The sequence below is a fragment of the Leptopilina boulardi genome, unplaced genomic scaffold (assembly GCF_019393585.1).
Source record: "Leptopilina boulardi isolate dan_hultmark-lab unplaced genomic scaffold, ZJU_Lbou_2.1 LbouV2_304, whole genome shotgun sequence".
Lineage (NCBI taxonomy): Eukaryota > Metazoa > Arthropoda > Insecta > Hymenoptera > Figitidae > Leptopilina > Leptopilina boulardi.
In genome coordinates this window covers 194470-209456 of record NW_026137868.1, presented here as the reverse complement: position 1 = coordinate 209456, position 14987 = coordinate 194470, and the positions used below count along the sequence as shown (strand labels likewise).

Here is a 14987-nt window from a genome sequence, read left to right as displayed (position 1 = left end):
CTAGTATCTAAGTAACATTTTACGATGAATTCAAAGTGGTTGGAGTTCTGCAACTGCTGTAAAATTCCCTCAACAAAACCATCTCTCGAAAATTACATTTAAAAACAAAACTTAAACTTTAAAACAAACTGAAAATACATACATAAAAATAAAAACGAAATTTTGAATTTATCGATGTAAAATTAATTTCTGTGAAATATTAACATATAAATTATTTATTCTTACGTAAAATTTATATATATATATATGCACAAATACATTATTTATACATACTGTTATTACAGTACATAAATAATTTATTCTGAATTTTGATGAATGAATTGTTTATTTAAAAAAACAAAAATATTCGTAAATTTGGCTTTTATTTGATTGTTTATCGTTTAATTTATAATATGTATATAAATATTTATTTATTAATTGTAAATAATTATAAAATAAAAAATATAAAAAACGAAATAGATAAAAAGTCCAATACCGAAAAAAAACAAGTGTTGCTTGAAAAATATATCCTTTATATTTTTGTGACGAATGACAAAATAAATTAAAGCAAGAAGTTGGTATTTCAAATATAACTTCTTTTTTTACAATTGAAATGTGAATTTTGCGCAACAAAAAAAAATCAACTTGTTTTATTTACAATTTAAAATTTGCGAACAAAAACATTTACTTAAAATTTGAATTTACTCTGATAAAATCAACTGTTTTGACTTCGAATGTTAATTTTGTTTTGAATGGCATTTTATCGAAGAAAATTCAATTTAATTGAAATTAAATTATATATTTTAGATACAGTATATTTTTACTTTTTATTCATCCTACATTAAAAATGTATTTTTATCAAATAACTATTATTTTTTTACTCGAAAAACAAATTTATATCCGACATGATAAAAGTTTTTATTTACAAATTTAAACTTTTGTCTGGAAAAATATCTTTTTTTAGACAATCCATTTTTAATTTTATTATATACCCAACGATTTTTTAACTTCATAACGAACATTTTTTTTATATCAAATTACAATTTTTTATATTTTAAAGATAAATCGTGTCATGGAATAAAAATTTTTTTTTATAAACTTGAAACTGATGACAAAAATAATTTTTTATGAAATCAAAGCTGTATATAAAATTAAGTTAAAAAAAAAGAAATTTTGTTTCTTTTTCTAAAAAAAAATTACGAAAAACTTACCTTAGCTTATGTTCTGTCTGTGGTGATTCTCCCGTTCCCTTGAAATCATTTCCGGTCTGAAACAATAGAAAATTAAATTTAACATTGCTTTGTTTTTTATAAAAAAAAAAATTTTTTTTTTTTTGGAGAGAAATTTTTTTTTAATTCTTTCATTTTCTACCAAATGGACTGTTTGATGTTAACGGAAAAACAAAAACAAAAAAAAAAATTCGTCAAATAACGTTCTATTTTGAAATGACTTTTCCGTAACATTCATATAGTATATAACGTCACAATATATCATGATTACAATTGTCAATTTTTTTTTTCCTAGAATTTCATACTTTTTTGATGTTGGTGAATAATAGGATATCTGATAGTAAGTGTATAACATATTTCTTAATAAAAAAAAAGGAAAAAATTTTCTCGAAAAGCTATTTTAAACATTTATATGCAAAAAAAATTTATTTGATTTAAATTATCGGTTACTTGATATCAAATAAATATTGATTTGTATTAAATTAAATTATTAATAATTAATATAAATTTAATTGTATTAATTATTAAATAATTATTTGAGTCAATTAAATGCTATCTGATTTAAATACATTAATTATGTATTTAATTACAATTAAAAATAAAAATATATTAGTTCAAATAAATATTTATTTGATAATATTGAAGTTCTATTTAAATCAAATAATTTATTTACTTAAAATATTTCACTGAACTAATTAAAAGAAGTACTAATTAAAAGATAAAAGTAATTTTTGTATAATTGGAAATTAATTTAAAGGAATTTACTCTCTTGCACCATTTACCACAATTTCCTATTGTTATATAATATTGCGTATTGCTGATAATGTTAATCATTCATTGTAATTATATATATGAAGTCGATATTAATATTGATGTTCAATTGTTAAATATGTCTATTGTTTTGCAATAATTATACACATATTTAGAAAATATATTTCAAAGTATAAAAAATGAAAAATTTTTTTAATCTAATTAATTTTAACTATTGTTAATATTAATTAAAGTAGATTTTTTTCTGTATATTAATTTTATCATACCTCTTTAATAATTTCTATTGTATTTTCATCATCTTCACTATCCATAATGAATAATTCTCTCTTGTGTGTTCACTTCATTAACTATTTTATTAATCATTATTAATCACAGGCTATTTCACGATTCATTTTTAATATCTATCATATAATGTGAGGTAATGAAAAATATATATACAATATTTCGAACAAATAGAATTGAGAAAAATATATAAATTGCCATTAAATAGAAAACTCTTCCGAAAAATGGAACAAAATGAAAAATTCATTGAAGCTCTCATCGATTTATCAACTTTATGACTTGAACATTGAATGCAGTGCAAGTATTGGAAAGTGTTTGAAAAGTAAAGTTCATTTTACTTAATGGTTGTTAGGATTTTTATTGTCAACAAACAGTGAGAGCCATAAAGTTTCAGACTTTTTTTTTTTTTTTTTCTTATTTTTTGCTTCGTTGATAAGAATACTTTAAACTTTTTCATATCTTTTCACCTATCATTCTTTGGAGAAAGAGTTTGTTTTTTTTTTTTTGAAAAAACTCATCGCGAAAAGAGTTTCTCGTATTGTTGCAGTATAGATATAAAATCAACAATGTTCTATCAAGGAAAAACATACGACAAATGGCATTGAATTCCGGGATATTACGTGACGTTATTCGCACTTGGTGCTTAAAGTGTGTTCACAACCCTTTTCGCGCGATCACACACGCGCCCACGCTTCGATAAGCAGTTAAATCAACGACACGAGTTGCAGTGAACGAACTAAGTGGCCTGGTAACTGTTTTCCTGGACTTTCACTCGATTGAACTGGCGCGTGCCAAGCTCTCTTAGAGTTGTGTTTCTTGCTTTCGACGAGAGTGCCTCTCTTTTTCTCTCTCTTACTTTTGCGAAAAGAGAGTTCTCTCTATTGCAAAAGAAGCGTGGGCGGAGAAAGATACAGTCGATGAAGAAACACGAGGAGAAGAAGAAGGAGAAAATATACGAGAACATTGGGAGGGGGTGGAGGAAAAGGAAAAGCAAACTAAAAAGAACCAGACGGGCAGAAATAAACTTGGTCCACACTTCTCAGTTCCGATAGCATATATACACATGGTCTATTTCTATATCATGGGAATATATATATTCCCGAGTGATGCATTTTCAATTTATTGAGCATTTGGTAGAAAATTTTTGCAAATTTTTTTTTTCTAGAACAAATATTTATATAATTGCAAATTTTCGTTATCTAAACTGGAAAAAATTTCTTGGTAATAATTAAAATTTCTTCAAATGTTGAGAGAAAAATTTACATTAGAAATTGGAATTTTTTGAATCGGTGCGAAAAAGCCTAAAAATTGATAAAATAAAAAAAAAATCTTGGATCAAAATTATAAATAGGAATAATTAAATTTGCATTTAAAATTAAATTCTATTAAAGATCTTTTGAAATTGAATTAAGAAGGGTCATTCTATTGAAAATTGTATCAGAGTAGCAAAAGACTGTTTTGTGTAGTGCACTTTAATTAATGCTTTTATAAAGAGAATTTCTTGTTCTCTTCAATTTTGTTAAAAGTTGTATAAAAACAAAAGGAAAAAGATTCTCTGTAGTTTCTACCACATTAAGAAAAAAAATAATTTATATTAAAGAAATATTAATTATTAATATTAATGTAAATTCGAACAATTAATTATTCTAACTAGAATTAATTTAAAAATTCGGCTGAAAATAAATTCTAGAGAAGTCGATTACATAATTCCGTTTTCACTTTCACTAATTCTGATTTTCACTCTCACTGATTCTAATTTTTACCCTCACTTTTATTTTCACGACCATTTCCACTGATTCTTATTTTCAGTCGCAATTTCACTTTCACTTTCACTAATTTCTAATCAGTGAAAGTGAAAATAAAAATACGAGTAAATATTGGAATCAGTGAAAGTGAAAGTGAAAATAAAAATATGAGTAAATATTGGAATCAGTGAAAGTTAAGCGAAAATATAAGTGAAAATTTGGATAATTGGAAATGGAAATACGAAAATAAAAATTGTAAAAATTTAAATTTAAATTTAATTTACTTTAAATAAAAAAAAAATAATTTATATTAAAGAAATATTTAAATTTAGAAATTTTAATTTCTATATTTCTATATAATAAAATATCTAATTTAGATAAAACTATATTTATATAGATTAACGTTTATGTTTACATTCAAGTAACAAGAAAATCATAACTATACAAAATCCCAAAGATAATTTTATGCAAATCGCGTCTCGATCTGTTTAGCCACGTGGTCATTGTTCTCGTAAAAGAAATTTAGTAATTAAAGTAAAATAGTTCGGAGTAATTTTTTTATTACGCGATCAAAAAATTTTTGGAAGTGTTTAATTTTTGTCTTATTTATAATTTGTTATTCCATAATACGATTTCGATAAACTAACTAGTTTTTTTCTACAAGTTAAAAATCTTAAAGTAAATTTATAAATTTATAATATACATTATAATATAAAATATATTATAAATCAAAATTAAAAATTATATTTTCCAAGTATTTTGTGTGGGAAGCAATTTTGTAATTATTTTTATACCTGCGTCCCAAGTCGTATAAGGTACCTTCTAGCCGAAGGTCGTCATAACAATTAAAAATCCCAAATATAATCAAATCATTTGCAATTCGTGTCTTGACCTGTTTGGTCGTATTAGTCTAAACTGTGTAATTTCAAAAACAAAATTTATATTTTTTCTCTAATACTTTATCGTCTTATTTTTTATTTCCAGATGAACAGCTTCGGGAGTGCTCAATTTTTTTTTTTTTTAATTTTACTAATTATTTTTTTCTTTCCGGGAGTGTTCGAAATTCTTAAAACCGCGATCGCTTAAATATTAAAAATGTATTTTTATCTTATTATTTTAAAATTCGGGAGTGTTTGCGAAAATTTTTAAATCGTTTTTCCAGCATATCATCTCATCTGAATTATCTTCAAATCTTCTCATCATACATCGGATGCAGACTAAGGTAAGGGAGATATTTTTTATAAACATGTAATTATTATTAATTTAAAAAAAAGAAATGATAAAGTTTTGTCAAAAATTTCTGATAACATTTAAATTGTGAAATTCTCATTGAGATATATATATTTGCAAACAAAATATCTGGATATAGTTTTGTCGAAAAAGAAAATGCTTTGCTAAATCCGTTGAGTCTCGTTGCAAGTAAATGCAAGAGCTATACAGATGGAGAACAAAGCGAAATCCCTTCTATTCTGTATATATATACACATACATATAGTGAATCTCAACTGTAGACAACGGTTTAGGTTTCCCAGAGACTCAACCTAATCATCCGGAAGTGTCGCGTTGTCCAGTGCTAATTCCATCTCCCCATTCACGATAATTGTGTGGCCACGTTGACGATTTACGCATGATACGGTTCGAGTGTAGGATTGTATTGGCAATTTGTGTTGGTTAACCCACAAGTACCCTTGTACTTAACACCTGAACATTGAAGAGAACTTGTATAAATACAACTGTTGTAAAAAGTTCCAAAAAAAAATTCCAAACATCTATTTTTTGTTTATCAAAATTAATTTCCTTTGAAATTATTTTCAATTTATTTATTTATTAGTAAATAATTATTTATCTCGAAGATAAATATTATATTTGTACCAACTAAAATATTTCAAAAACTAAAATCGAAGACTAAATTCTTTATAAAAAAAATTTCACTCAAGAGAGAGAGGAAAAAATCTGTTGACAATTATTATATTGGAAAGAGAAAACTTGGAACAAAATAAATAAAAAAAAAAAAAAAAATGCGAAAACAAAAGAGTGAGAAAGAGAGGAAAAATATTTTTTGAAGTCAAGAACACGAGGCTGCAAGAGCTACTCTCTAATTAGCTGAATATACGGGAGCCTTTTTGTTTAATTAACATGCTTTGCAGTAAACTATACGTGTTTATACGTTGTTCTCGAGTTTTCATCAGACCTTCTTTCTTTCATTCTATAAACTTGATAAGTATCCGTTTTTTTTTTTTCGAAAATTTATTCTTTTAATGGGTTTTCCATTTCAAAAATGTCCTGTTACCGTCACAGTCGACAAGGATTTTCCCCTCACAAACACCCCCTCCCTCTCACGTAAATTCCGAATATTTAATTAGGTTGATGAAACATTCCTCATAAAATAATATATTTCCTGCGGTATATTTTAAGTCGCAATTATTAATTAAATTTCATTACAAGCGAATATTACCGAGCATCGATGTTGATGTTTTAAAGTTTATATTTTATAAATAAAAAAATTTTTGAATTTGTCTAATTTTTTCAAAATTAAAAACGTAACAATAGTAGAAAATACTTTTAATTCTTGAACAAACTATTATCACCGGTCGTTCAATATAAAAATTGTTACAAGATCTATTTTATTAAAGTAATACCGATTTTTGAATTGATAACTTTTTTTAGGATGACAAATTTAGTTTTCATTAATTTTATTTAAATGTTTGAAATTTTGTCATCGACGTAGAAAATGTTTCTCTTGATTATATTGCTGCTTCCTGCTGTCATGTCAGCTAGTTCAGTTTTACCCGTTTTTCGTCGAGACGAATTGGAGAACGACTCCATGGCAGCGGAAGATGGCTTAAGTTGACTAAGGTACTTGTTTGGTGAAGAGGAAGAGGAGTCACGGCTTGGCTATAAATACCCTGCGCCACCTGCACCTAACGTCCACCAACGAACTAAACTAGCGTCGTGCCACATTCGAGGAATGAAGCTCGAGAACAATGCTCCAACGTTACTATCTCTCTTTCTCTCTCCCTCCCCCTCTCTCTCGCTCTCTAGAAAATCACACGCGTGTTTGAATTCCTTCATGCGTATAAAATTCCTCTCTTCGAATTTAACGAGAGAATTCCGTCAATTTTTTCGTGGAAACATAAATTTAAATAATGTTTAATAATAATTTTTATTTAGATATATTTTATAACTGAAATTTTCTTTTCGAGGAAAAAAAAAGATTTACCTGAAACAGTGAAAGTTTTTCATAAAATAGAAAATAAGAGAAATAGAAAGAAAATTTATTCACAAAAAGGGAAAACACATTTGTTTTTTGAAAACTGAAATCTTTGAAAATTCTATTCAAGAAAAAAAAACGCATGAATGTAAAATTAATTTGTTAGAATTTTTAATTGACTAATGTTCATTGCCTACAATTTATTTTTAGCCGAATTTTTATTTCTTCGAATTATTATGTTACAGAAATTTCATGTAACCGATTTTCTGTATCACTGTAAAAAAATGGAGTTGAATTTTAACTCCCTAGGGGATGCTATAAAAGTTCCATCCTTTTGGAGTTGAAGCGAAGGGAGTTAATTTTATGCCTAGGGAGTTGGTTTTAAGGAGTTAATTTAATTATTAACTTCCTTTTTGAGTTGATTTTTAACTCGAAAATTTTAACCTCCCAACTCCCAGTAACGTTAACTCCCTAATTTTTTTACAGTGTATTAGAGAATTGTTTTTTAAACGAATTTTCAGTTTTCAGACTAATTTGAATTTGGATTTGGATATTTCATCGAATTTGAATTACACAGAATTATTATTTAGTCGAATTTTCATTGAACAAAAATCATTTAAAATGTGTTTTATTTTACAAACTGAATATTGGGAAGAATTTTTATTAAAAAATTTGCATTTTACAGAATTTTTAAAACGCCGAATTTCTATATGCCCGAAATTATAAATGTCCGAAAAACAATCGAAAAAGAAACTCCGTGTGAATTTTAAAATTAACTAATTATAATTTCGTTGTCAACTTCTGATTGTTTAGGTTTTAAATTCATGCCGAAATAATTCTGTCGATTTGTTTGTCGGCCATTTGAAATTTCGGACAAATGAAAATTCGTCTTTTTTAAGAATTCTGTAAAATGTAAATTCGAACAATTAATTATTCTGACGAGAATTAATTTAAAAATTCGGCTGAAAATAAATTCTAGGGAGTCGATTACATAATTCCATTTTCACTTTCACTAATTCTGATTTTCACTCTCACTGATTCTAATTTTTACCCTCACTTTTATTTTCACGACCATTTCCTCTGATTCTTATTTTCAGTCGCAATTTCATTTTCACTTTCACTAATTTCTAATCAGTGAAAGTGAAAATAAAAATACGACTAAATATTGGAATCAGTGAAAGTGAAAATAAAAATATGAGTTAATATTGGAATCAGTGAAAGTTGAAGCGGAAATATAAGTGAAAATTTGGATAATTGGAAATGGAAATACGAAAATAAAAATTGTAAAAATTTAAATTTAAATTTAATTTACTTTAAATTTAAATAAAAATAAAAATAAAAATGAAAGTGAAAATTATAAATAGTGGAAGTGAGAATTCGAATTATAGTGGAAAGTGAAAATCGATCCCAGGAAAAGTTGTAATTGTTTCAGTTGAATCATTCTCTATTCCAGTGAAATCTTTCGCTGTTTCAGATAAATTTATTTTTTTCCATGTTCTTATCTTAATGATCTCGAGAATTTTTTTTTTGAATGTCACCTTAGAATATTCCCCCCCCCCAAGAAAAAACTTCTATACTATAGTATAAATAATATAAAAGAAGTATGGTGCCACTCTTGAATTTGATCACGCTCGTATTTCCCCGAAGTGAAAGGTTTTACGAAAGTGAATATCGAGGTTTGATCCTTGCCGATACTAAAGAACCAAAAGAAGAGGGCAGAAAAAGGAAGAGGAAAAAAAAAGGAGAAGAAGAATCAGAGTAAAAGAGCACTATATGAGGAAAAATGCTTTAGGGCAGATAGTCGAACGTCGTCGTTGTGTCGGAAGTGGCAACGATTTTTCTTCGATGTGTCCCCTTGTATGGAAAACGGGGGAGTTTCTTTTTTGGATTTCACCTCTCTCTAAAAGCCATTAAAGTGTAATGATCGATGACTTGCGATAATGGTATATACCCCATATATATATGGGCATCACTATAAAGTGAATGGTCGATACATGCTTATATGAGATATATACGCATCTGTAGGCATTGAAGAGGAGGGGTTGTAAGGGGAGAAGGTACAAGAGAGGGTGCTCATAATCAACTTTTGACACAATACATCTATTCAAGCTTTGGTTGGTAGCTGCTGTATGCTCCATATATTCGAGAATCACTGAATTGAAGATAGCCAGAGCCTGCCGGATGACATGACATGAACTGCGTAATGATGAGACGTGCCAATTGATGTTGTCCTATTGACCAGCTTGAACCTGCTGTTAAACTTTGATAAAGCAAATTCTCCTGGTGCCTGGTTAACTGGACACATAAATGATCTGCATTCATCAACATGATGAGAAATGAACTTAATTATAGAGAGCTAAGCATCAGCTAATTATTTTGCCAACACTTTACACAAAAAAAAGAATGAGATTGGAAATCGTGGAATTTCACTTTAATGGAATCAATTTTTACTTTAATTCATAAAGACCAAATCATTTAATTGAATTATTATTTGATAGAATTTTTATTTAATGAAAATTTTGATTTGCATTTGAAAAATTTTTTTTTTTTACTTACACATTTTGAAATATTTTTATTTTAAAATAAAAGTAAAAAAGCAAATTTAGTTTCAACAATTTAGTGGCCTTATTAAGCGCAAACAATGGAAATTTCGTATACGATCAATTTGAAATGGATTTCGTGTACATTGTTTCAGAGTAAATAATATGTTATTTGTATTCGGTTGTTGTTTTCGTATTTGTTTTATTGTGTAACAAGTCATAGATAACAGAATGAGCTTTAGCACACATCACGTGTGTATATCAGGCACAATAAACGGTTTATTGTACTCCGTTCATTCTAGTTGTCTATGAGATAAATTCACATATCTAGTATACTACTGTAACATTTGTCAATTATACGTTATAAACTCATTACTTCCCACGAATCATATATAAAGGGGTAATCAAGTTTATCTATATTTGTCAATTAGATTTTTATATTATATTTTCAATTTCAATCAATTTTAATCATTTTTTTTATTATTTTATTATTTAATTTAATTTAATTATTATTTTACAATATTTGATTATTGTCTATTGTTTGTGTAATAAAATACCGCTTTTCTTAATTGTGCAAGTAGTGCAAATCAATATTTAGTCAGACTTTTCGAAAATTTATAATTGTTTTTGTAGATTAAATCGGTTTTTATCAGACATAATAACTAAATAGGAAAATCAGTACTACAATTAAATATTCTTTTTAGCCTTTCTAAATTACGGTAATTGTATTAGTAGTACAAGTAAACAATTAGTAAGACTTTTTTTTTGTAATTTAGTAGATCACGTCCTTTTTAGTCAGACATAATTACTAAATTAAGAAATCAGTAGTACAAGTAAAAAGTTAATCAGACTCTACATTATTGTAATACATACTCTCTAAATCTGAATTAGTAAAAATGTTTACTAATTTGAATTAGTGACTCACTTTTTGCTTCTGAATTAGTAAAATTTTACTAATTATTAGTAACTTTAACTAACAATTAGTAAAATTTAACTAATTCTAAAGCAAAAAGTGAGTCACTAATTTAAATTAGTAAACATTTTTACTAATTCAGATTGAGAGAGTAATTAGTACAAATTGGTTCTAGTAAGACATAATAATTAAATTAGAAAATCAGTAGTACAAGTAAATTTTTAATCAGGCTTGATTTTTAGTAATTCCATCAGTTGTACAGGTTGATTTTAATCAGACATAATAATTACAGTAAAAATACAGTAGTAAAAGTAAATATTAGTCAGACTTAATTTTTTTTTAAATTTCATCAGTAGTACAAGTCAATATTCAGTTAGTTGGATCTTCGATATTTTTGTAATTTCATCAGTAGTACAAATAAATATTTGATCAGACTTTTTAAATTTTTGTTATTTTTTGAGTAGTCAAAGCAAATGTTTAGTCAGACATTCGAATTTTTTTGTAATTAGTAGATTAAATCGGTTTTAGTCAATGATTAAATTGGAAAAATAGTAGTTCAAATAAATATTTTGTCAGAATTATAAAATTTTAGTAATTCCATCAGTGGTAGAGGTTGATTTTAGTCAGACATAATAATTAAAGTAAAAATACAGTAGTAAAAGTAAATATTTGTCGACCTAATTTTTTTTCAGTAGTACAAGTCAATATTCATTAAGTTAGATCTTCGATATTTTTGAAATTTCATCAGTAGTACAAATAAATAATTCATCAAACTTACTAAATTCTTACAATTAGTAGAACAAATTTGTTTTTCGTCAGGCACAAAAAATAATGTTAAAAAACATTATTAAAAATAATTTACCAAGTTTATAGTAAAGAATGAAAATATTAAAAACTATGTAAAAGTTTCATGTTTGAAAATAAATATTATATTTCCGTCTGACTAAAATATGGTTTTACTACTTCACTAAAATTTTTTCTATTTATTTTCTTTTAAATAACATAAAAATATTTTTTTTTTAAATGTGTCTAAATAAACATTTCTTTTCCATTTATTTATTTTTTTTTTTTTGAAAAAAAATATTCTCGGTGCATATAATCAAATGGCAGTATTTTATATTGAAAATAAATGTAAAGATGACAAGAATTAGAAATGTTTTCTTTTTCATTCGTGTCTGAAAATCTGCTTTTCAGAAGTGAGAAGTGGTGTGTACACGAAGACAATTCGTTTTTGTAAAACAAAAGTTAAAGTGCGTAAGTGGGCTCGAGTCGCGTCTTACGCTCTCGAGATCTTGTCTCACCCTCACTGTAGTTACGATGGTTGGAGAAGGGCGAACGTAGAAGAAGAAGAAGAAATGTTGAGCAAGAGAAATGGGGGAAAAGAGATAGAAAGATAGAAAATAAAAAGAGAGAGAGAGAGAGAGAGATCGACTCGAGGATGAGAAGGGTGTAAAGAGAGAGAAACGGAAAAGCGGACTCGACTGGAAAAGCAACAGGTGGCGTCGACGGCTCGCTAGCGAGCAACCATTTCCTCTCTCTCTCTCTCGTTTCCACCCTTTCTCAGCCATCCTTTCCACCCTTTCACCTCCCGTAGATTCCACCGAGATAGCAAAAATGTTTAATGGGGTGAACTCGCTGGAAAATACCGGCGTCGACACAGCCTTGTGTAGCGCCACCCCTTAAGAATATCGTCGCTTCTCACGATAAGTTTCGCATTAACGAAGGAAGCCTCTCTTCTCCTTATCAGGGACCACTTTTTTCTCTCTCTCTCTCATTCTCATTCAAAAATTCTTTCTTGGCTCTCATTAAAAAAGACCGTTGAGATTTGTTCGAGTTCTCATTCTCTGTCCCATTGCAAATATACTATATAATAATGTTTTTAAGATTTCAATGAAAATCCACTCTCTTCACCACGAGCTGTTAATAAAAGCACCTTTTATTTTTTTCCATTCTTGTGCACTTTTTCCAAATATAATGATCGCAAGTGATGCCTATTTATAATTAAAACAATTCACTTTTTTTTTATTCATTTTTTTTTGCTGCATTATTTTGCGCGTAAATTTTGTAGAAAAAAAGAGAGAGACTAATTTTTGAGATTTAATATATTGTTTCATTTGATAAAAGTGTGAAAAATTAATATTTTTTTTGGTAGAAAAAAATACGTTAAGTCAGACAGAATTTTCTTCTAAACTCCTAGTAGAAAAAAAAATTATACACAATTATAGTAACTATTTTTAATGATGAAAATAATTGTAAAATCTTGCTAGTAGTAGAAGTAAATACTTATAGTTGGACTTTTAAAATATTTTTAAAATTTTATTAGTAGATTAAATCGGTTTTAGTCAGACATAGTAAGTAAATTGGAAAATCAGTAGTACAAGTAAATATTCATTCAGGCTTCAAAATTGTTTTAATTTTATCAGTAGTACAAGTAAATATTTAATCAGACTTTCAAAATTTATGTAACATCCGTAGAAAAAGCTGGTTTTCGTCAGACATAAAAAATAAGGTGAACAGCAGTAGTAAACTTACATTTTTAATTAAACTTTTGGAATTTTTTGTAAATTCGTGAGTAGTAAAAGCAAATATTTAGTCAGACATTCTTATTTCTTGTAATAAGTAGATTAAATCGATTTTAGTCGGACAAAATTAAATTAGAAAATAAATAGTAAAAATAAATATTTAGTCTGACTTATAAAATTTTAGCAGTAGTATAAATCAATATTTAATGAAAATTTTCTTTACTTTTATAAGTAGTAAAATCCGGGTTTGGTCAGACATAAACCCTAAATTAGACCATGTATTTAAATTTAATATTTCAAAAGTTATAAATAATTTTTAAATAGTTTCTTCATTATTTTTAAATACCTCTAAATTCACACATTGTCCATTTTAATTTTTGTAGGTAAAATAAAATTATTTTATATTTTCTTCTTTAAAAAAAAAATCACTAATTTTGTTTAATTTATGCTGTGTAAGATGAAAACCAACCTCTTGAGCTTACCCATAGAAAGCAATTTTTAGAATTTTTTTTTTTTTTTTTTTTTTTTTATTTTCTAGTGGAAATAATCCAAGATTTTAGACCTTAAGCTGTGCAGATTTGCAAATATATATATATATGCATGATTTGAGGTTTAAAAGAGAGCGAAATTGAACCGCTTTTAATCCTCAAAAAAGGAAAGTTTAAAATGCCGACTTTAGTGAATTTTCAATGTTGTAGGATTAATGCATCAATTAAAATTTTAATTAGAAAAATATTTTTATTTTATTATTATATAATAATTTAAATATTATTTAATTTATTATTATTAATTTTATTGTTATTTAATTTATTATATTTTTTGTTATTTTACGTTTATAATTCTTTAATTAATTAAGAATTAATAATTCTCTTTTAAAATATTAGTACCTAAATATAATGGAAATTGAAAATGTAATTTTTGCGTTTAAAAAAAAAAAGTGTTTTTGTGATAATTAAATTTTTGTTCTGAATATATATTTTAAGGTTCACAAGAGTATAATGTTATACTTGTGAAAAGATAAAAATCAAATGGTTGATTCAAACGTTTACCTTCTTGATAGTATATAGAACGATGCATATATAGTGCCAACGGTTATGGGTAACGGTCGCAGGACACGACATTTGCGTGACCATATGAATTCATATTTTAAATTCTATTCAGGGACTTTTACGAGCGGGATGCTGCTTTGTATTAACGTCATCGCTGACCGTTCTATGCCATTTTCCGTCTCTCTATCTTTTTTTTTTTATTCTTATATATACATAAATCTTTAGCCGACATATATATATATATATTTATATTCATGTACAAAAGCATGCAAAAAAATATATAAATATTATATTTTTCTATATTGCGCGTAAATCTTTATATTTTCTTTGTATTTTTTTCTCTTATTAATTTTAGATTTTAAATTATATATTTTTTTATAGTCTTAGAAATTAGTCATTTAATTAATTAGTTACTTTTTCAAAAAAGTAAACGGTGGAAAAAAAATGTATTTAGGTATTATCTGCTTATAGGACTATGGGAGTGTAAATAAATATAACTTTGTATATTCCTAGATTTTGTTCTTAAATGTATTCTTGAGATTAAATATATTTATAAGGGTAGATTGTTGTTGCGGTAAAAATATGAAATTTTGAAAAAAAAGAAGTAAAGGTAGCCTACTATGCTAATATGCTTTTGGCATCGACTAGAAACTTTCATAAAGGTAACATTCCGCCTGGCAAAATAAGGTCGAAGGCTGAGACTGTTATGCACGCAGCATCTGTTTCAGTACTATCGGGATATGATA

The 14987-nt window shown here is 26.6% G+C and overlaps 1 protein-coding gene and 1 long non-coding RNA gene across 4 annotated transcripts in view; one reads left to right on the top strand and one right to left on the bottom strand.

The window, feature by feature from the left end:
- Positions 1–1193: 1193 nt before the first annotated feature.
- LOC127283004 (uncharacterized) overlaps positions 1194–14987 on the bottom strand; it is a gene marked incomplete at its 3' end in the record, with an annotated part of 179325 nt that continues 165531 nt past the window's right edge. For all 3 annotated transcript variants that reach the window (XM_051307635.1, XM_051307636.1, XM_051307634.1), the window contains 1 exon segment: positions 1194–1246. In XM_051307635.1, the coding sequence (XP_051163592.1) occupies positions 1194–1246 (53 nt within the window).
- LOC127283005 (uncharacterized) overlaps positions 4818–14987 on the top strand; it is a 140851-nt gene continuing 130681 nt past the window's right edge. The window contains exon 1 of the long non-coding RNA XR_007843278.1: positions 4818–5228. This is a non-coding gene — a long non-coding RNA (uncharacterized LOC127283005). The remainder of the gene's footprint in view (positions 5229–14987) is intronic.